The sequence below is a fragment of the Sturnira hondurensis genome, unplaced genomic scaffold, assembly GCF_014824575.4.
Source record: "Sturnira hondurensis isolate 20B ecotype Veracruz unplaced genomic scaffold, ASM1482457v3 Scaffold0005252, whole genome shotgun sequence".
Taxonomy (NCBI): Eukaryota; Metazoa; Chordata; class Mammalia; order Chiroptera; family Phyllostomidae; genus Sturnira; species Sturnira hondurensis.
The window spans coordinates 5,894,956-5,917,973 of NW_028077883.1; the positions used below are offsets into that span (position 1 = coordinate 5,894,956).

The 23,018-nt window shown below is 44.5% G+C and overlaps 1 protein-coding gene across 2 annotated transcripts in view; it reads left to right on the forward strand.

The window, feature by feature from the left end:
- Positions 1-4,280: 4,280 nt before the first annotated feature.
- SLC25A13 (solute carrier family 25 member 13) overlaps positions 4,281-23,018 on the forward strand; it is a 168,548-nt gene continuing 149,810 nt past the window's right edge. The window contains exon 1 of one of the 2 annotated variants that reach the window (XM_037046438.1): positions 4,281-4,508. In XM_037046438.1, coding sequence (XP_036902333.1) covers positions 4,494-4,508 — 15 coding nt within the window. In that variant the 5' untranslated portion in view covers positions 4,281-4,493. The remainder of the gene's footprint in view (positions 4,509-23,018) is intronic. The other variant, XM_037046437.1, reaches the window with a different exon arrangement.

Here is a 23,018-nt window from a genome sequence, read left to right on the forward strand (position 1 = left end):
TCACATCTTCGAGTCCCAAGTAAGTCACATTCTGAGGTAATGGGGACACCACTCAACCCAAACAGGACCTCTTCAGTCAAAATTCAGTGCCAGCAGGTGGTCTGAGGGCAGATGGGAGGGACAAGTAGGGGACAAGTTACTCATCAGGAGGAAATCTAACCTGTCAGGGCAAAACAAAGTAACAGGTGCTCAGCCAACTTATATTATTGATTCATTCTCTCTCTCTCTCTCTCTCTCTGTTACTTAGTTTGGAGACAACTTTACTGGCTAAAATAAACAATAAAGCAATGTTTCTTTTTCTAGTCATAAAATTACTAAAAAGCCATTAGAGTAAGATATTCTTTGCTCCCCCCGCCCCCCGCCCCGCCCGCCCCCAGCTCCTCACAAGGAAATCTCTGCCTGTCATTGGTTGACTAGATAGAAAATCAGGATAAATTAAAAAGAAAATCATAAACTAGATCTGTTGTTTTACTTTTTTCATAAAATCCCAGGAAAAACTAAGAAAGACTAAGGAAAAAAATAAGCAGCAAGCCCATAATTCTTACAAATTTTAAAAGCTCATCAAAGAGCACGGACGGCCCGTTGTTGTGCATTGGCCGTTCTTCTAAAACTTAGAAGTGGGAACAGGGGGAAGTAAAGCAGCTTCTTATTTGATCTCTCAGGTGATGTTTCACACCACACCATTCTTTAGAGGTCACGTGGAAGTCAGGAGCATCGTTCCTGTTTCAGGGCTCATGACAATTTAGCTTTTTGAAAATGTTACGTTTTGGGGGATTCTCAAATAAAGGAGGAGGCTTCATCGACGGAGTCTGACTCCCAGTGCAAGCTGAAATGCACTTCTTATCCCTCTGTAGATACACTTGTGTCCATCACGTGGTAGGCGGGCTCAGGGCCTCCCGGCCTCCCCCAGATTGCCCACATCCTAATCCCTAGAGCCTACGCAGGTGACCTTATATGGGAGAGACTCTGGAGATGTGATTACATTAAGGGTCTGGAGGTGGAGAGATCACCCTGGGTTATCTGGGTGGATCCTAAATGCCATCACAAGTTCCTTAAAAGAGGGAGGCAGAGAGAGATCACAGAAGAAACCACGCCAGGGACTCAGGGCGAGAAGCTGCTAAGTAAATTGGCTTTGAAGGTGCAGGAAGAAGCCATGAGCCCCTGGAAAAAATCAAAGAAACTGATTCTTGCCTAATTCTTCTGGAGAGAGCATGGCTCTACTAAGCCCTTGATTTTAGCCCCTTATAGCTCATTTGGGAATTCTGATCTTTAGAACATCAGAGAAGAAACTTCAATTGCCACAAGCCATCAACTAGGTGGTGGCTTTGTTAGCGCAGTCATAGAAAATGTATACACAGGGCATGGTTTCTTGTATTTAAATTTAGAAACATATGACTCCCTCTCTATACACACACACATAAACGCACCGAGACTTAAAGAAAATGTTAATAGTGGCTAACTCTGTCGGTAAGATTATGAGTGATTTTTTTGTCATTACTATGATTTCCTGAATTTTCCAAGATTTCAAAAAAAAATCTTAAGAGATTCTTAACTGTTTATCTTTAAAAGATAAGAGAACATTATTCAGTCTTAAAGAGTCTTTAAATTGTGATACATACTACAACCTGGGTGGACCTTGAGGACATTGTGTCCAATGAAACAAGCCGATTACACAAAGACAAATACTGTATGATTCCACTTTTATGAGGTTCATAGACTTGTCAAATTTATGGTGAGAGAAAGCAGAATGGTGGTAGCCTGGGGGAAGGGAGAGGGAGGAATGGGCGTGGATATTTCCTAGGCATAGAGTTTTAGTTTTGCAAGGTGAAAAGAATCTGGGAGAGTGGTTGCACGAAGTGAATGTGCTCCATGCACTTAAAATTGGTTGGATAGATTTTATGTATATTTTACCACATTTATATTTTTATAAAGTTCATTTATATTATAAAAGGAGAGTTTCGGTGAAGCCCTTAAAATAAATATGCTATGATATGATCTTAGGTACTTGAGGTATTATCTCTGCATTTAAAAAAATCCCTTTATTTACTCCAGGCGCACTGACCTCTTATCCCTTCCCACAAGCTTTGGCTCCTCCCCTGAGATCCTTTACTCTATTGATTCTCCTGGTTTTATTTTTGTCTTTGTTCTTCCACTCTTCGCTTGGTCCTTTTTCTCTGTCTACCAACATGTTCAATCAGGTCTTTTGGGGCTTGGCTAGACCTCTTCAGAGTATGTATGTCAGTCCCTCCTTTTTGAAATGCTCTGGCCTTTACAACAGTTCGTATATTGCACACACACTCTCTTTAACAGACATACACACGTGCTTCAGAACTGATCTCTTGTGTCTTTCCAACATCTACACCAGGGGCCCATGTGCAAGTCAGGCTCACTCCTTTCTCTCTCCCACCCCCACACTTAATCAGTGCTGGTGGCTGACTAATTTCACTTCCTGTGTATTCCTGTAGCCCACTCCCATCTCTGGTTTCAGGTCCCAGCATGTCTTGTCTGGATGTTGCAATAGTTCAGCCTTGCCCATCCTCCCCTCTGCAAGTTAGAGTGATCCGTCTATACGTTAAACCTGGCCACGCTCCTTTCTGCCAAAACCCTTCAGTTAAAGTGCACGCCCTGCAGCGTGGCACCCAACATCCTCCATGACGTGCGTGGTCCCTTCCTGCTTGTTCAGACTCCCCTTCTACCAGTCTCGTGGCTCAGGTTACCTTTCATGAGTAATCATTTTCAAAGCTGGCTGTGGTTCCGGTCCAATGTCTGGGCCTCTGGCCTCTCCTCATTTTCTGCGGCTGGAAAACCCTTCCCTTCCACCTCACTAGACAGAAATGCAGCCCTTTTACTTCTCCTGTCCTCAGTGTTCCCATTGTGCTCTGGGAACAGGCTGTCACCTTTACAACAATCTTCAACTTGTGTGCCCCAAGAATATTTAAAACACGCAATACCTGACTATTTATTCAGGGGCCCTGACCTCTTTTCCCTTCGACTGTCAAATAAAAAACACAATGGCTGTCTGGTGTGAATGAATCAAAATTACACCTTTTTTTTGTCAGATTGGCCAAAAAGATATTTTTTGGTGTGCTGCAGAATTTTAGTTAATTAGTTTATGTGTGCCATGGGATGAAAAAGGTTGAAAGTCGCTGTCTTAACAGGTTCTATCCAAGTTAAGGATCTACATGTCCGCCTTCCCACCAGCCCTGAGGCTGTTTAGGGACTGGGACTACCTTTCAAGTCCTGTTGCTGTTCCCCACACCTAGTGCACACAGTACCTGGCACATAGCAGGCAACCAACCGCTTAGTGTTGATGAATTAAAATAATTAGTAAAAAACACTTTCACTGTTGAGTTACATCCATAATCCACAACGCATTCAAAGCCCATCACCATTTACTTAATTATAATTTTTTTAAAGACTTTATTTATTTATCTTGAGAGGGGAAGGGAAGGAGGGAAGGAGAGAGGGAGAGAAATATCAATGTATGGTTGCCTCTCATGCGTCCGCTGCCGGGAACCAGGAACCGGGAACTGGCCTGCAACCCAGGCATGTGCCCTGACTGGGAATCGAACCGTGATCCTGTGGTTCGCAGGCCCACGCTCAATCCACTGAGCTACACCAGCCAGAGCCTGACTTAATTATAATTTTGACGGCAGACAGACGAACGAAATTCTGATGAAGAGGAATAAGACCTCTGGAGAGTATCCCTTTACTTTTTTCAGTAAAAATTTGACCTATTTGTTTTAGTAGGGCTTTTTTCTTTTTTCCAGTCCTAAAGTGCGGGGCAGAAATATAGTAGCCCTGCAAATATATGTTCTGCAAATAAATATATACACCTGTGTAATACATAGAGTTTACCGGATTTGACCAAAAGTAGGCTTGCCAGGGAAATGACTTTGCTATCACCCCTTTGGTCAATGCTTTGGGGTCCATTACATGACAGTGCAGAATGGAGCCCCTTTGAAAGGAAATCGACAAGGAAATGCTGGTTAAACCTGTCACCTACTGGAGTTCTCAACTTCCCCAGGCTGTGCGCTCTCCCTTGGGTCTCCAGGGCCCTTGGGTCTCGCTGGTACCCGTCGCAGCTCTCCGGAGGCCACCTGACCAAAGGAGACAGGCTGGCACCCTGCCACCGCGTTGGGCCTTTGCCTCTCAAGTCGCCGCTGCGGGAGAACACCGCCGGGGTCACGTGCCCGCACCCAGCCGGCAGCCCACGGACCCAAGCCCGCCCCGGACCCAAGCCCGCCCCGGCCGCATGACAGAGGCCAAGCGGATCACACGCGCCGCAGCGGCCCGGCGGGTCCAGCCAATGGGCTGGCGGCGCCCGCCTGACCCGCGCGGGGCGGGAGGGCGTGGGGAGGCAGGCGGGCGAGCACGCTGCCGGGCCCTATCGCCGCCTCCGCTGCCTCCCGGACGGGAAGTGAGTTCCCCGGCCCACAGAGCCCGCGCGCCAGTGAGAGGGACCCACAGTCGCCCGCTTGAGGGGCGAAAGCATGGCGGCCGTCAAGGTAAGCGTCAGCCCATTGCCCCGGGGAGCTCGGCAGTCCCACTGGGTCTGGAGGCGCGACCGGCTCGGACGTTCACTGGCCGGGTTGATGCGCTCTGGAAAGCACACTGAAAGGAGCACGGGGCAGCTGTACCACCTGGCAGCAGTGAACGGAAGGACATGACCTCTACTCCTGGGGCAGCACTGGCGGTCCGTGCGGCGACTGAGGCCGATCTTGCTGCAGAAACTTTGCAGGCTGGACCCTCCCATTTGGCCCGGGAGCGGAGTGGGTGCCCCAGCTAAGCTGGTGCCTGAGCGCGCGCTGCGGGCGGAGGAGCAGCGGGAGCGCCTGGGGCGGGGGAAGGCCTGGGGTTAGCAGGTCCCCTGCGCCACCCTAGCGAACTCTTGCCCCTGACTCCAGTTAATAGTTGACCTAGGTTTATTTTTCCAACGAGCACTGCCCGGGCTGAAGCTTGATCCTTTTAGGTTTCAAAGGCTCCGCCCTCCTGCGGGCAGGGAAGTCACCTTGACTTCCGTTGTGGAAATGGCTTGGGAGAGTTGGCCTGCGCGCTGCGGACAAACTCCAGAAGACCCTCCCCCCCCCAGACTCGCCCCAACCTTTCTCATCCTTCTCCTCACTCTCCCCATCTGACAACACTTACATACTAGCCTCTGAGCATTTGAGAGGCTTCTTTTTAGAAATGACAGAACAGATTGTCAGGGGAGCCTGTAAGTCCTGTGAAGTTCTACTTAAAAGGAATTCTGCGTCATGCGAATCATTCACTCACCCGGAGGAAAGGCAACTCCGACAGCGTGACCTTTCCTCTTTCACCGTCTCTTGGAACCTGGACACCATTTCAGTCTCTGGACTCCACTTCAACTTTTCTGGCAGAATGCCATACTTAGCCCCAATCACTTGAATCATTGGAATTTATTGCTTTTAATTTTAAGTTCATGAAGGCAGCCCTTTAATCAAGCCTATACAACTTCTTAGCTCATTTTAAGTGCAGTGAACTTAAATATACCCAACATTTCAAACATTTGTCCTTAATCAAAACTCTGTGATAACCCTCAAGAGGAAAACATGGCCAACACATCATATTCCGATTTATTCAAGCAAACTAATCACATTTGCAATGGAAATTGTAAGCAGACAAATATATTTAAATGCTATTCTATGACTTAAGTTTCTCCAAGTTTCCAAATCTGCAGGCTTCTTTATATTCCTCGACTTTGTGGCTGAAGTGGCCTTTCTCTTTTCTGTGATTACTCTGAGTGCCACCCTCAGGAGTGTGCTCTGGGTGTGTTTGCAAGTGTGTGGTGTGTGAGGTAGATTGGATGAGGATCACTGGGATTCATTTTTGGAAGCTACTTTAACCCTTTCAGTCCCAGGAGCCCTTGACCATTTCTTTGCATGCAGTCAGAGTATGAGTGTTGGTATGAGTTAGTTCTCTCCAGGTGAGTTCTCGCAGGAGAGTGGGTGGGAGTAGGTACCCATACTTTACTAAATTAGATCATTTTTCTTAATTTGGAGATAAAACAATTGAGGTACCTAACTTGAGGCATCTACGTGTAATTGGAGTATAAGATAAGACTGATTGGTATGACGTAAACAAGTGACATGGAACTGGGCTTAACTTTCGGGTTGTATTTATTAAACTGTCACATCCTATCAGTAAGTACAGTTGAATTTCAGCCAAGTAGACTCAGGTAAGATGAAACATCTCATTTTCACTGTCTGGGACCTTATTCGTTTAAACTTGCCTCTTTTCAGGATTTCTGATGGCTCATATCAGGTATACATGTATTTACAATCCAACAAGACATCAAAATCGAGTCAGAGTAGATGAGAGAAACTGCCAGGACTAAGGTTAGTGGAAAACATGGGTGTACTTGCTAGAGGTGACTGAGTTTTCTAGCAGCCAAAGCAAAGAGAAAGTAATCAGTGAGGTCAGCTGCTTGGAAGAGAGGTCTCCTGGTACTGCAGTCCCAGGGCGGTCTTTCCTCACGACCTTTACATGCTGTGAGCGAACTGCATCGCAGAGTACCTCTGGACCACAGATAACATGGTCTGCAGATTCATAAGGCCATGTCCTACAGTATGCATCATTGTAACTCAAGGGCAGTGCAGGAAATGTAGTCTTTAAAGGGCCCCAAATGAACTGTGCTGGTGTACTTACTCCAAGACTGCCCCTTAGTTTTGGGCACTATCCTTGCAGGGTGATTCTGTTAGCTACTAGACAGTGCTGGTCAGCTGGAGTTAATGGCCATGGTGCTTGCTTTTTCCTGGAGCACAGATATTATTCCCTGTTGCTGTGTTGAACACAGAGCCATAGGCTTCACAATCTCATCAGGGGTAGGATTGCCATTCCCTCTTAAAACTAGGAGTGAAGTTCACTCCAATGGACAGTCTAAGAAACTGGGCCAAGAATCCGGAACTCCAGAATTGTAGGTGAATGCCAGCGCTCACTACGGTGAATTGTTTGACTATTTAAGCAGATTCAATGTTTACTGGATACACCCAGCCACAACGAGCCATTTCTTGATCTCTTGACCATTTATTCTTAGTTTTCTTGGTCTGTTATTTATTCAAATGTAACTGATTTTCAGTATCCTTATTATTAAATAGGAAGGCTGAGAATGTAGTCTTTGCTTTTTGTGTTGATTTCTTCATGAAGGGTAATACTTAGTGATGCAAGAGGTGTTTGTTTTTTCATGAAGTAACATTGATCTAAAACTCTCGGTGTTTTGAGATGAACTCCGAAGGCCTCAGTTCTCTTGTGCCTGCTCTTGTAGGAACAGTCCTGGGTTTCCCTGCTAGGGGGTGAACGGTAACTGGTGTGTCTGTACTATTTGTGTGGTTTACAGTATTTCTTTCCTTCTTTTTTTAAGTCCTCCCCTGAGGACTTGCTTATTGATTTTAGAGAGACAGGGGAAGGAAGAGAGACAGAGGGGGAGAGAAATATCAGTTGGTTGCGTCGTCTATGCCCCCACCCATGACTAAACCTGAAACTTAGGTATGTGCCCTGACTAGGAATCAAATCTCTGACTTTTTAGTTTATGGAATGGTGCTCCGAGAGAACTGTGCCACACTGGCCAGGGCTTGAGTATTTCTTTTAGAAACTTCCAAACACTGCCATGTATGTATTAAAATGAAAATGAGTTTCTAAAATTATATTTTATGTAAGACCGCAGAAGATGCATTTTTAAAAAGTAGTAATAGTGCCTTGGTGGGGTGGCTCAGTTGTTTGGAGCGTTGTTCCATGTACTAAAAGGTTGCGGGTTCAATTCCCAGTCAGGGCATGTGCCTGGGTTGTGGGTTTGATTCCTGGTGGTGGCACCTATGGAAGGCAACCAATTGATATTTTTCTCTCCCTTCTTCTCTCTCTAAAATCAGTAAAAACATACCCTCTGGTGAGGATTAAAAAATAAATGAATACAATAAAGTAGTAATAGAAGGGTTATCTTCTCCTCTCCCTCTGCCCCTTTTTGGCTGTGGTGAACATTCCCTTTTTGTCATTAGTTGAGTTTATACATTCAGAATGATGACATTAAAATAGATGAAACTGTTAAAATTTGGCAAATGCTCATTTGAGATCAGGCAGGAGAGACGTTCAGATATGAAGCTGGACAGGGATCAACAGTTTGGGTGCAGTTAGCCTGGAACTAAAAGAAAGAAATTTGGGGACAAAGTAAAGCCTAATAATACAGGCACACCTTGGATGTATTGTGGCTTTGCTTCTAGACCACCGCAGTAGAGTGAGTCGTAATCTTTTTGCTGATGGAAGGTCTTGCCTTTGATTTGTAAAATAAGCAACATCAGCAAAGCACAATACAATGAAATACACTAAAATGAAGTATGCCTATAATGGAGATTTGTCTTTAGGACTCGCACATTTAGTATTGAGTATTCCGTTCTTGGATGAGCTGTTGTTCACGTTACTGATTTATTTAGAATTGCGTATGGGGCTGTTTCTAATGTTCCAAATGGGACTAAACCAAATGAAGGTGAACTGCATTTCATTTGGGTTTTAAGGAAAGCACAGTCATATTAAGGGCTAAATCCTGTCATGGAAGCCCTACACGCAGTTAGTGCCATAACAGGGGCTGTGGGAGCATTAGGGAAGGCACCTGTTTCTGTGGGGTGAAGGGCAGGAATGTTTCAAAGGCAGTATTCCAGAAGGAATGGATGGGGAAGAGGAAAGACTTTGCCAGTGATAGGAAACAGCACATGGAAGGGAGAAAAGTGAAAACATCTATTTAGAGGATGGCAGGTAATAGAGTAAATCAAAGAGCAGCTCACGAGATAGAGATTAGATTTTAAATGCTTTTCATCATTAACCCATGTAACGCCTGTAACAGTCCCATGAGTTATACACCATCATCCCAGATTTACAGATGAAGATGGAGATACCAAGAGGTGATCTGATCCTTAAGAACTGAGGAGCTGCATTTCAAATCCAGCTAGTCTGGCTCCAGAGTCTGTGCTCCTGCCCTGTCCACCCTATTGTCTTCCTGATGGTTTAGCGTGGTGCATGGTGTTTAGTACATGGGGGAGGGGAAAGATGGTTTAGGAGGGGAAATTAGGCACCTTACTATAAACCAAACTTTTATCTTAGAACCACTTCCATAATGCCTACTCCGTGCCAGGCCCTTTTTCCCTGGCGCTTTACAAATAATCACTCAATTAACTTTCATATGCACCAAGCGGTAGGTGCTTTCTACTTTCATGCTCATTTTGCTCTCTAAACCCCAGAGAAGACTGAGGTTCAGAGGGTGAAGTGATTCCCTCAAGGTTGTACATCATGTAAGTGGTGCAGCCTGGATTTCAACCTGTCCAGTCTGTGTTCAGAGTCTCTGCTCTTAATACTTCTCCCAGGGCTTAAAATGAGTTCCACTTGCAAAAGTGCAGGTGAGGTATAGGCATGCGCACTTCCTGATCATCCCAGTCCAGTGTTTTGTATCTGTAGAATTTGGTTTGTATTTGGGGCTTAGCATAAGCTTTACTGCATACGCTGACCGTGTATTTATTTAATGGCTCTCAAACCAGCTTGCACAGGCCAGGGATTGTCATATAACTTTCTTTAAGAGCTTTATTGGATACAATTATATACAATGTAATCCACCCACTTAAAGTGTATAATTCAGTGTTTTTTTGTATCTTCATTGAGTTGTGTGGCTATCATGACTGTCATACACCTCTGTACAAATTTTAACCCCACGCTCACTACGGAGGCTTGGGCTACATATTTAACCTCCACGTTTTTCATGCGTCTCATCTACAGTAGTACCTTCGTCAGAGGTTTGTTATGAGGATAGAATGTGATTGAGCTTATTAAGGATATTCTTCAGATTGAAGGTTTTCTCTCCCTATGGTAAAAAAATCTAGGCATCTGGTGAATTAATGTTGTCATACTGTCGGTATAATTATAAAGCAGACCAGTTTTGTGCGGTAGGCAGAAAGGAAGGCTCGAGTGGTTTTATACGTCCATGAGGACGGCATGTTTCTATGGTTTCACTGATGTTTGGATTTAGGGTTTCTTAAATTGACGGAGGTGGACAGGCCTTGAAGTGTGTATAACATGACAATCCTCACTCTTTTCCCCCATCAGCCCTGTCCCCTTTTACCAGATGAAGAAATGGATTCCCAGGAAAATTTATAATTGGTTCAAGTTTCCTTGAAATACCTTTGCTTTCTACGCTGTTGTAGACCAGGGGTTCTCAGCGCACTGCAGTAACCTGGACAGGTATAAAAATGCCAATGCCTGGGTCTTACCCAAAAGTTAAGATTTAATTCGACTTCAGTGTGGCCTAGACTTGAGGTTTTTTTTTTTTATAAATTGTATTCGTTTTTATTACTATTTATCCCCTTTTTACTCCCCTCCCCACTGCAATCACTACCCTGTTGTCCATGGCCGGGAACCCTTTTTCCTTTTTGCTCCATCCTTCCATCCCTTAACCTACCCCCCTTCCCCATAGCTGTTATCCTGCTCTCTCTCTCTCTGAGTCTATCTCTATTTTGCTTTTTAGTTTAGTTTGTTCATTAGATTCCACATGCAAGTGAAATCATATGGTTTTTGTCTTTCTCTGACTGACTTGTTTCACTTAGCATAGTGTTCTACAGGTCCATCCATGCAGTTGCAAAGGGTAAAATTTTCTTTTTTTATGGCCGAGTAGTGTTCCATTGTATAAATGTTCCGTAGTTGCTTTATCCACTCATCTACTGATGGGCCCTTGGGCTGCTTCCGTATCTTGGAGATTGTAAAGTTTTGCACAGCAAAGGAAACCACCAATAAAATAAGGCAACCCGTGGAATGGGAGAACATATTCACCAATACATTTGATGGGGCATTAATATCCAAAATTTAAAAGAACTTATAAAATTCAATACTAAAAAACCAAACAGTCCAATTTAAAAAATGGGCAAAGGACCTGAAGAGACACTTCTCCAAAGAGGACATTCAAATGGCCAATAGACATATGAAAAGATGCTCAACATCCCTAAACATTGGAGAAATGCAAATTAAAACCACAATGAGATAACACCTCACACTGTTCTGAAGGGCTCTCATCAATAATTCAAGAAATAACAAGTGCTGGCGAGGTTGTGGAGAAGAGGGAACCCTCATGCACTGTTGGTGGGAATGCAGACCGGTGCAGCCACTGTGGAAAGCAGTGTGGAGATACCTCAAAAAATTAAAAATGGATCTGCCTTTTGACCCAGCAGTCCCACTTCTTGGGGATATAGCCGAAGGGACCCAAAACACGGATTTGAAAGAACATAAACACCCCTATGTTCACGTGTTTAAAGGCTCCCAGGTGAATCAAATGTGCTTGTTAGGCCATGGCCCTGGGCCCTTCTTGTGCTCGTTGCTTCAGTGGATCCCCTGACAGCTCCTTCCTGGGATAATGCGGTGAAATAAGTGAGAATGTGTCCGCGGTGTGTCATTTAAAAGGAAGGATATGTAAGGGTCCCTGTGAGTTCCCTTCTTTCTTCACAGTTTAGTTGCAGCCCTTCTGCCCCAGGTCACCTTGGTGCTCAGGCATCTAGTTTATGCAATTTTGGAATTTATTCCAGAGTACAGGTGTTCTCGCCAAAGTGATTGAAAGCTCCTTTTGTCTCCTGGAAGTCTCAGTAGGTGTTCTAGATAAGGGTAGGGTGAGGAAGAGGGAAACCTGGTGAAGAACAACCCTGGCCTTGCAGCCTTTCCTCTGAGGAACCCACTTCCGTGTGGTCTGTGTTCCCCAGTTAGGTCACATGGCTTAACATGGGTTGGCCAGAAAATGCAGAAGTGGGGCTGGGAAGGGTTGAAAGTCAATGTGTAGTGTAAGAAAACCAGGAAGCAGGTCTTTGTGAATATTGGGTTCTTCTGGAAGATTGCTGGAGGAGCCCTGAATCTGGCTCCTTTGATCTTTCATCCTATGACCAGCCTCTGCTTCCGTCAAGTTCCTAAATGGTGTCACTCTGTGTGGTGTTCTCCACTGCCCATGAGGGTCAGCCCTGCTGAGCATGGCTCCTTCCTGCTCTCCTGCATCATAAGCACCTGCCCTTCGTGCCTTGTTATCTTGATTGCCTTGGGTGGGTGTTGGAACAGAGGAAGGTGTGGATCTGCAGATACGCTTGGTTGTCTTGGGGTAGGAAGGAGGGTGTGCCTTGTCACAGTGATGTAATGCCATTAGCAAACATTTAACAGCAACTGAGCAAACTTTTCTTAAGGCCTATTGAACCAGAACTTCTTGTTGGGTCAAACCGACTCAGACAATGGTGGCTTTGGTCTCTTAGCTCAGAATTATTCCCATTGGCTGTTTTGTAGAGTGGTGGTCTGGTTTGTTGATTGGAAACCTTTAGAAGATAGAATACTATGCCCTACATTTCCTTTGGAAATTTGCTAGGGACTTAAATGAGTGAAAATAGGCCTGGGTGGTTCCTTTTAGACTTTAGGTGCTGACAACATAGCGCAGTAGGCAGAGTTGATGTTCTTAGCAATGTGCCCTAAATAAACCACTCTATTTAATGACTGTTACGAGGCTGTTTGCTTTGTCTTGATTTCTCCATGGAGTCACAGCTTCCATATGTTATTCATGAAAACTGTTGATATGAATCAGATATTTTAAGATACATTTAACAGTTTCGTGGTAAAATATTTTTGCCTAAGACTTGCAGAGTGCAATTTGTAAGAAAATTCTAAGTGTAGAGAATATAAGTAAATGTCGGGGAGGAAAAACTTTTCCCCAACTCTCCTATGATCTCTGGCTGGGTCTGAAAATTAAATTGACCAAGACAAATTAACAGGAGAAGAAACATACCCATTGTATCGAAGTTTTACAAGTACACAAGGGCCTTCACGAAAGAATGAAGACCCCAAAGTCGAGATCAGAGGAGGGAGCTTTTGTTCCTTTTAGACAAAGAAACAGTAATTTTGTGGAGATTTGCTGAGACAAAGGGATTCAGGTTAGGAGTAGTAAATGGTGAAGAAGTACCTAGGGAGGCAAGGGTTAGTTTAACAAGGTTTGTTTGGACACATTTCTTGTCCCCAACTCTGCATACCTGGGGCTTTTATGCCCAGTTTTGGAGAAGGAGAGTCCACTGGTGGTTGAGGGGCAGGGAAGGTCCGAGTGACCTTCCTCCCTCTATTTACTCTAGTTCCTTCAGCTAAAATAGTCAATATGCCAAGATTCTGTGTTTTGGAGTAGTGTGTCCAGAACCCCATCAGAAGCCTGATTTGAACAGGCTTGTAGCCCCAGGTGCATATTTAGAATTTTGTTCTAGTTAGACATGTGATTCCCATGCGTCTGATCCTGCAGACCCCTCCCTCCCTGCCTGTCCCCCACCCCCACTGGTCCATCAGCTCAGAACAGCTTCCTTATGCAAAAAGAGGCTTTGAGAACTTTTTATTTTTTAAGTCAGTAGCTCTGGTTTTTTGGAAGAGCCCTGGACTAGAAGGCATCGGAACCTGGGTTGTAGGCCCACTGCTTCTGCTGGTGGTGAGAACATGGACAAATCTAACTTCTGGCTGCTTAGTGTCACCCTAGGGATGACAGGAACCACCTGGGACATCTGTGAGGAGCAGATGAAACACAACATGTAAAAGCACTTTGGGAATTATGAAGCGAGACAGGAGTGTTAAGAGATATCTGTTGGAGACCGGCACGTTTGTCCTGAACTGAAAACAAGGGACATGGATATTATTTGACCTACCTGAACAAAACATGGTGTGCTTTTCCTAAGTTTGTGATCCATTTAAATACTCAGCATAATGCTTCAGCAGTCAGATTCTCTGAGTAGTCGTCCTGGGGCCTTGTATTGGAGGGTTTGGTCCCAGAACCAGCAGCATTGGTTTTTCTTGGGAGCTTGTTAGAATTGTAGCATCTTTGACTCACTTTGTGTCAAGGGTCCTCTTGCAGCAGAACCTGCATTCTTAACTACCCGTAGATTCCCCTGGGTGTTCTACGCACATTCAAGTTTGAAGACTGCTGGCTGGTAACTCTCGTAACTGCGTCATTAAATGGATCTGCCCTTTCTCAACTACAGGTGCAGCCTTTTGACTTGGTTGTCAGTCCAGCTTTTTGCAGAATTAAATACATAGTGACGAACTTCAGGATACATTTTTGGGGTTTTAGGACTCATTTTGATTCCACCTAGAGGCCAGGGTATTATTTTGGAATCCATTTCTGTATTATTACTTCAGGGAATGTGTGACTATTTTATAGCGCAGTGATCCCCCATGTTTTAGGCACCAGGGACCAGTTGTGCAGAAGATTCTTTTTCCACGGATGGAGTTGGGGCAGGGATGGGGGACAGGAGCAAGGAGCTCAGGCGAAAAGGCTAATGAACCTTCATTCGCTGGTGCCCCCTCCCACCTCCTGCTGTGCGGCCTGGCTCCTAACAGGCCACGGACTGGCACCAGTCCAAGGCCCACAGGTTGGGGACCCCTGTTATAGGGGTCGTACTTTTTTCTCTGTTCACTGCCTGCCTATACTTAAAGTTCCAGACATGGAATTTTTACCTGTTTTTTTTTAAACAGTCTTTCCCAAATGTTATCAGTGACCTCAGTTCTAATGCTGTTAGTCTGTCCTTGTTATTTTTGACCTTACGGGACCTGTATCCCTTTGCCCTTCATTCCTTGGACACCCTCCATCAGCTTTGATGATGTCCCTCTGCTGGCCTCCTAACGCATATGCCGCCTTTCTTCTCCTTGCAGCATTTCTGTCCTCCGGCTTCCCCCTGAAGTGTTGGTGTCCCCAGGTGCCTGCCCAAGACCCTCTTCTCCCTGCTGGGTGATGGCTCCACGCTCACCCCTCGCATGCTGGCCTTGCGTTGTCAGCTGTTTGTCGGAAATCTCAACTTGCCCGTCTCACAGATGCTTCACACTCTGCTTTCCAACAATTGAATTCACCTTCTTGGCCATGCCTCACTTTCACCCTGCAATTTAATTTCTCCTGATTACTTGTTGAGGGCAGCCAGGAGAGACATTGTCGGCAAGAATTTGGGTGTGGACCAAGAGATGAGTTGGTTAAACCCTCCTTTTCCCCGAGCAGGCACGTCCTGTCCTGTCTCCGCCGTCGATGTTCAAGTTGCCATTACTGTTTAGCTGTAGCATGACCATGGCTTCCGAACTGTTCTCGCCTTTGGTCTCTTCCTTGCACCCTCTCCATTCTGCCCAGAACGGTCAATAGGAGCTTTCAAGATTGGGTCTCGTTGCCATGTTAATAGCAGTCCCATGTTCATGGGTGCAGCGCATTCTAGTGTGTTGTACAGGCACACCAACCATCGGCCAGTGCCTGTACTAAGTGCCAGGCCTCCCACGGTGAGTAAGCTACTGGACTTGTTTTCGAGAACACACTGTCTACAGGAATGAAAATAATCAGATGATAGGAAGACCCAGCCTTCATTATTGGATCTTAATAATCACCTACAAGGTGTCGGGGAAGGCATTGTATCCTCTTTTGTCAGAGAAACTTAGCAGCAGTAGCTTACATTTATAAAAACCAGGCGCTGATCTAGGCACTCTGTACATGAGATAATTTAACCATCACAACAATCCTGTTACATGTAGTGCTGTTTCTGCATGGAGTGGTTAAGTCTCCCGAGGCACAGAAAGGTTAATGGACTTGTCCAAGGTCACACAGCTTCTTCATGCCAGAGCTGTGGTTTGACCACAGGCAGCCTGGCTCCATAGTCCACGCTCATAACCACTGTGCTACATTGCCCTCTTTAATTTGCCTTGCCACGCAGTGTGGATTCATGCTCCTTATGCAATTTAATCTCTAGCCTGCTCACGCCTCCTTGGCCTTGGCTGTGGTAAAACACTCATTCCCCTGTCATGTCCCTCACAGCAGTTTGTGACTAGGACCTATCCAAACCCTATTCACATTCCTGCCATAAAGCTGTAGCAACAGTGTAACAGAAAAAAGAGGTGGCTGTTTGTTTGTTTAACTTGGAGTTGTCAGAGATAGGAATGTTTCTCGTCATTTTCCCATACGGGTAGGCAGATTTTGTGTATTTTTTTTAGTTCTTGCCTTCAGTTTTAAGAAAAGGGGTCTTAGTTTTATTTCCCCATTCCCTGAAGCACCACCTGTGAGGATGTTAAAAACCCATGTCATCATAGGTTTATGGTTTTTAATGTTGGTTTGTTCCCATCAAGATTCAGGCCGTCCACACGTGGCATTTGGTTGCTGTGTCTTTTAAATCTTGCTGACTGGGTCGTGCAGGTGGCTTGAGTGGAAAGGCTGGTGATAGGTCAGGTGTGACGCTGCTGGGCCCCACAGGTAGGGACTTTTAAGCTTTGTGAGCATTCACACGCTCATTTCATTGCAGGTTGCAGTTGACTCTGCATTTGAGGATTCCACGTTCACTCAGTGTCTTCCCTCTCGGTTCCAGAAGTGAAGGCCCACCCCCAGTTCTCTTTTTATGGTGGTTCTTGAAGACCTCTGTTGGTCCATTTTTGGTGTCCACCAGCAGTTTGAGAAGGGCCTAGTCTTGGCTTTTGCCCAACTTTCTGTTAGGTTATTTGCCTTTTCCCATTGATTTGTTCTAAGAGCACTTTAAAATTTTAAGAACCTTGGCCCTCTGTCCTGTTACACATTTTTTTGTGGTTGATGTTTAATTCATACTCACTTTTGATTTTTAAAAAATGTTATATATATTACATGCTAGCCTTTTCCCTTATGGATTCGGGGTTGTCTGTCATGTTTAAACACAACTTCTCCACTCAATATTACATATGAAACCACTCCTGCTTCCCCAGTACTCTTTCTGAGCCTCTGTCCCTCTTTTTAAAGATTATCTGCAGTTACTTCGATATAAGATGAAAGGTTAGGGCGCCAGTTTAGTTTCTTAGTTGTTGCTCAGCACCAGGAGGTCATGAACCTTCAGTGATGCCACATCATCGGCCAGCGTGGCCTGCTACCAGCTCAGCCCAGACCCACGGTTTGGGTGCTTTAGAGGAAATCTGATTAGTTCAGAAAGCCACGGGAGCCTTCCCCTAGGGCTCCATGGTCTGCTGGTGACTCAGTCAGCTGGGCCGCTGTGAGAACGGAAGGGCTTCGAGTCACTGTGCAGCAAGGCGCTGCCTGCTGCTCTCCCAGGTTGCGTTGCGGTCCTTTCCTTCAACCTCCATTCTCGTGTTCTCTCTCCTGCTGATGAGAAAACAAGAGGTCACTTTAATGGTTAGTGATGGAGTGAGAATTCAAATGTCCCATTGCCAACCCGGTAAAATGGGTACAAAGAGCATTCCACGAGGGGATTCTGGTTGGAGAATCTGGAAGTCTTCCTGGAGGAACTGGCATTTGACTTAGGCCTTTTAAGAAGAGCAGCATTTTTGAAACTTCTCATGGAAATACTCCATAATGTGCGAATATAGAAGAGTATAAGAATCCCTGTGTCCTCATCCAGCCAGTTTTACTAGTTATTAGTTCATGGCCAGTATTCTTTCATTTGGACCACATCCTCTTTCCTCCATCCATCCCCCAATTTTTTCAAAGCAAACCCCCCCAGTATCTTATTGTCATACCTGTAAATATCAGTATGGTTCTCTAAAACAGATTTTTTAAATGTACAACCAAAACATCGTTGTCATATCTAAAACAAATTTCAGTGATTTTTTTCAAAATGATCAAATATCTATCCTGTACACATTTTACATTATTTCCCCTATTGCCTTATATTTTATAAGAGTAGTTTTTTGCATTGTCATCTAAATGAGGTGTACGCATTGCACTTAGTTGATGTGTCTGTATTTTCTTTTAATCTCTAGGTTCTCTTGCTCTCATGCCCTCTCTCTTTTCTTTGAAAGCCAGTAAAACATGTGGTAGAAATTACGGACTCTGTGTTCAAATTATAGCTCTGGGCAAGTTACCAGCATCTCTGTACCTCGATTTCCTCATTTATGTGCTTCTTATCAGAATGGTCCATGTGCTCATGTTTCTAAAGTTCAGAGATGGGCCTGGGACGTAACAAGCTGTACAGGAGTGTGACCTGGGGGTTCGGAACCACAGAAGTTGCTCACAGTCACGTCACAGGTCCACAGACTGTGGGCCAAGGTGGAGGAGGGTTCACTTGAGTGACACTGAGCACAATCTTCAGGATGAACCCTGGCTGTGCAGAGGGCTCCTGGTCTTTTTCCTTTGGCTTCCTCCAGGGTATTGACCATTCTTCAGGTGTGTGATGTTCATGCACAGCGGAATTGTGAACAGCTGGGTACGATTTAGTGGAGGCAGCTTTTCTATTGTCTTTGATATGTTGCTCTTGCCTGCTTTTATTAAGTTAGCTTTTCTCTCTGAGAAGCCATTGTAACTTTCTGCGGCATTATCTGGGCTGTAGCAACTTGTGATCTCCTAAGTAGAACCTTTCAGCACTTTATAAATATGTCATACACTTTTTATATTCCTTTGTTCCCTGTCGGGAACACACATCCCAATCTTCAGAATAGCACAATCAGTTTTTATTCATTTAAGGAGCAGTAGTAATTTGACACTTGCTAATATGTAACAAATTATATTGCGAGCGGTAATTACAATTGCAGCTGGTTCCTAATTATACTGTAACCTTGATGCTTTAAGAAAAATTGAGACTGAGTTCAGCATAATACTGAACTCCATAATACTGGAGAATAATATTCTACATTAGGCAGGTCTGCCTTCCACTGAACCACGGGCATTTATGTATCATAATGCCAAATCAAAAAGACTTTATTTTAAATTGCTTTCAGCTACAGTGTTGTCCGGTAGCACAGCTCCTAAGGAGAGCTTAAAGTCTCCATCTTTGCCAAATTCTTAGCACATCCTCTAAGTACTACAATTAATGTCAAAAGAGCTGGGCTGTACGGTATTTTTGGCTCTGTGATTTACTACTCATTTAAGCCTAAGCTTCCTCACCTGAAAAAAGGGGGACATTAATGATTCTTCACCTTAAGCAGTGTTAGTGGTTTTTAAATGAGATCAGGTGTAAAGCTGTTAGTACGATGCCTAGGAGAGCGTCCAGGGCCCAGTAAACATAAGCTGGTCAGTGTTAATTGCTATAATCAATAACAAATGATCCAGCTCCGAAGACTTTCCCTCCACAACCCCTGATGACTCCAGCAGAATTATGGTCCTGGTTCTGCTACCACTCTACCTTGTGACGGCACGTGTCACTACACACTTTGTACCCACCACTTGCTGGTAAGTCCACCATTTCCGCTGTGGGGCAGGGTCTCTGATTCTGGCATTGTCTCCCCAGTGCTTGGCACTGGGCCTAGCACATGGTAGGTTTCCGGTAGGCCGTTGTGTTGTGTGAATGAGCTCATGGAGCAGTACCATCTAAGGCAGTGGTTCTCACTTGGGGGTAGGGTAGTTTTGCCCCTGGGGGATATTTGGCCATGTTGCGTCTGGGAGGTAGGGGTTACTGCTGTCATCTAGAATCCAGGGATATTGCTAAACACCCTACAAGGCACCAGTCAACTGCCTACAACAAAGAATGATCTGACTCAAAATGTCCGTAGGGCTGAGGTTGAGAAACCCTGATCGAAGGCAGCCTGACTACCTGGGTTGTGGCACTCTGGAGCAGGGATGGGCTCGGAACAGATCAGCCTGCGTGACCTGCAGTTTTCTCTAGTAAAAAGGAAGATAATCCAGCCTGCCTCAAGGATTCTCAGAGAGAAAGGGAGATTATGTACATGTGTGCCTAGTGACTCCTTAATCAGGTTCATCTTGTTGGTCCTGGCCATCCATAGTTTTTCTACTAGGTTTTATTTTAGGTTTACAGCAAAATTGAAAGGGAGGTTCAGAGATTTCCCATACAGCACCTGCCCCCACACTTTCCTGGTCTCCCCCATTATCATCAGCGCCCATCAGAGTGATACACTCACTGTAACTGATGAACCTCCATTGACACATCATTATCACCCAGAGCCCGTGGTTTCCATTAGGGCCTACTCTGGGTGCCGTACATTTCCTGGGTCTGAACAAATTATATAATGACGTGTGTCCATGCAGAGTATTTTCACTGCTCTAAAAATCCTCTGCACTCTGCCTACTCTCCTGTGCACCCGATCCCTGCCAACCCCTGCCCACCTTCCTTGTTGCCTTTCCCAGAATGTCATGTAGTTGGAATCATCCAGTATGGAGCCTTTTCAGAGTGGCTTCTTTCACTCCGTGTTAGGTGTTTAAGTTTCTTCTCTGTCTTTTCATGGCTTGGTTGCTCTCTCTCTCTTTTTTTGCGGGGGGGGGGGGGCTCACTAATATTTTGTTGTCTGGAGATACCACACTTTATTGATACATTCATTGACTGAAAGACATCTTGACAATTATGAATAAAGCATCTATAAGTATTTGTGTGCAGGTGTGTGTATAGGCATATGTTTTTAACTCCTTTGGGTGAGCACTAAGAAGGACCAATGCTGCATCCTAGGGTAAGAGTATGTTTAGTCTTGGGAGGAACCTCCAATCTGTTTGCCACGGTAGCTCTACCCTTTTGCATTCCCTCCAGTAACGGAGGAGACTTCCCGTTGCTGCACATCCTCACCAGCATTTGGTGGTGTCAGTGTTCTGGATTTTGGCCATTCTAATAGTTGTATAGGGATATCTCATTGTTTTTGCTGCTTTAAGGTTTTATTTATTTATCTTTAGAGAGAGGGGAAGGAGAGAGAAAGAGAGGGCACAACCCATGCATGTGCCCTGACTGAGCATCCAACCGGCAGCCCTTCACTTAGTGGGATGGCGCCCATCCCAGTGAGCGTGCTGGTTAGGGCTTGTCGTTTTAAAGTGTACCTCCGTGATTGGGTATGATGTATATTTTAGTAAGCTTCACGAGTATCTCAGTTTTTCCTCCTCTTAGGTGGGAGAGGGTGGCTGGTGATGTCTGGAGTTCGGTGTTTCCCTTCCCTCAGGTCATGTAGGCTCTGATAAATCCTCAGGTTAGCCTGACACTAAATAATGTCTCTTTAGGGCAGACCTTGGTATAAAGAACAAAATGGTCTGATGGATTTCATAATGGTTCTGTGTCTCCCCTCCTGCTGGAAGAGCAAGGTGTTTCTTTCTCTGATCATTCTGAGAAGTAGGTGGAGTGCCAGGAGGCAAACTTCACAAAAGTGTGGGGAATCTTGTCGGCTCTCGAGCCCCCAGCAATTGGTCAGTTGCAGGCCAGGTTTCCTACTCTGACACTGGTTGCCATGGAGGTTTCAGACACCAGTTTCTGCTCTGTCAGTTGTGATTCTCTGGTTTTGCCTTTCTGTCTCTAATTTAGGGGGCAGGTTTTTTTCTGATGACCTCACTTTTCTGATGAATCTAGGGAGAGTTGTTGATTTTTCAGTTTTTCGGCTTTTTTCTTGTTAGGATAGATAAGAGTGGCAACTTTAGGCTCCTTATGTGCTGGTCTAGAAATCAGAAGTCTTACCATCACCTTTTGCCTAACTTTTCTGTATCGTAGAAAATCCCCACAGTATAAGACCTGCCTGCTGGAACACGCGAAGTCAGAACTCAAGTTTCACCTTTCCTTGCAGCCAGGACAGAGGCACATGATCTAGCTCTGCCCATTAGTTGCTTATGTGTGACTTTGATTTGGAAGAGAGCAACATGAGGAAGCAGCTTGTGTGTGAAGTTTTCCGTGGCAGTGGGCCTGATAGGGAGCCCAAGCAACCTGCTTTTCTTATGGGATGTGAGGTAGATTTCTCAGCAGGTGATTCTGGGATAGTTTCAGGCATCACTGGTGGAAGCTTAGCCTCAAGCTGATTCTTCAGCCTTTCTAACGAGACTATGATCATCCAGTAGAATATCAGTAATTTTTTTCTTTTTAGCTTGTCATTTTTTTATTGCTTATTTCTAAGTTGAATACGTGCTGGACCTCCTCACTTACCATTCATATTTGGGATTATAAATATCACATCACTATGTTCTCAGCTTACTTTTTTTTTAAGAGTAGCTGATAATCACTACCAATATTTATCCCTTTAGAATTCAACAGGGTATTTTTTTCTTCATTCTGCTTAGTCCTTAACATTACTTTATGAAATGGACAAGTAGATTTTTATCACTTTTCATCATTTTATGGAGGAGGAGAGTAAAACTCAGAGCTGTTGACTGACTTGTCCAAGGTCACCAAGTAGTAGCATCCTGGGACCCAAATGTTGACTCCACAGCTGGGGATGCCTGCTTATGTCAAGGTAAGGAAGCATCTTTGACTATCTCTGTAAGGAGTTAGAAATGTAAACAGGAAATGTCTGTTTCAGAAAGACTCATACTGTCTTTTGTCAAATTATTACTGTTGGGAACATTTACCAGAATATTAGATTTAGCTTAATAACAATGGTAATAAAGTCTAAAATTAGTGCATAGAACACACGACTAAAACACCACCATTCATTTCTTGACTGTTATACCCTGCTTCTTAATATCAGAATTTTATGGTGATAGTTTTATAGCTGTTTAAAATTTATCTACAGTAGTGCAGAATTAAGTCCAGCACATTTCACAACCTACCGAATCCTTCTGATAAACATCTCCAGCAGCCCCAAAATGACTTGCTTGCATAAGTACCTACTAGGTTAACATTTGTGATTGTCTGGTGCTTTTGAAGTTGACTGTTGAGTGATACGAACTTTGGGGGTGGATTACACAAAAATGTTGTGGTTTGAAGAATGCTTAACATGGTATCTTGTCTGTATACTAATTTATATTTCAGTAACTTCTTCCTAACTACTGCTCTTATATTAGAACTTAGGGAAACTGTAGGATGAAGAATGAATGACTCAGTGAATTCAATGAAAAATACTTTTCCTAAATTTGATGTAACATCTCTTTTTTTCTTCCTCTCAAGTTAATGGTGACACTGTGGTTTTGGAGAATCCAAACTTTCTTTTATAATTACTGATTGTATTAGTCAAGGTACGTGTGCAGAGAACAGAATCCACTCCAGCTGGGTTAAGCAGAGGGAGATTGATTACAGGGTATTAAATGTCTTACAGACTTTGTTGGGAAGGTGAAGAAACAGACGTTAGGTTGAGCTCTCAGGAATGACCTCTAAAGCCTCATAGCAGAGCAGGCTGCCAAGGGAGCA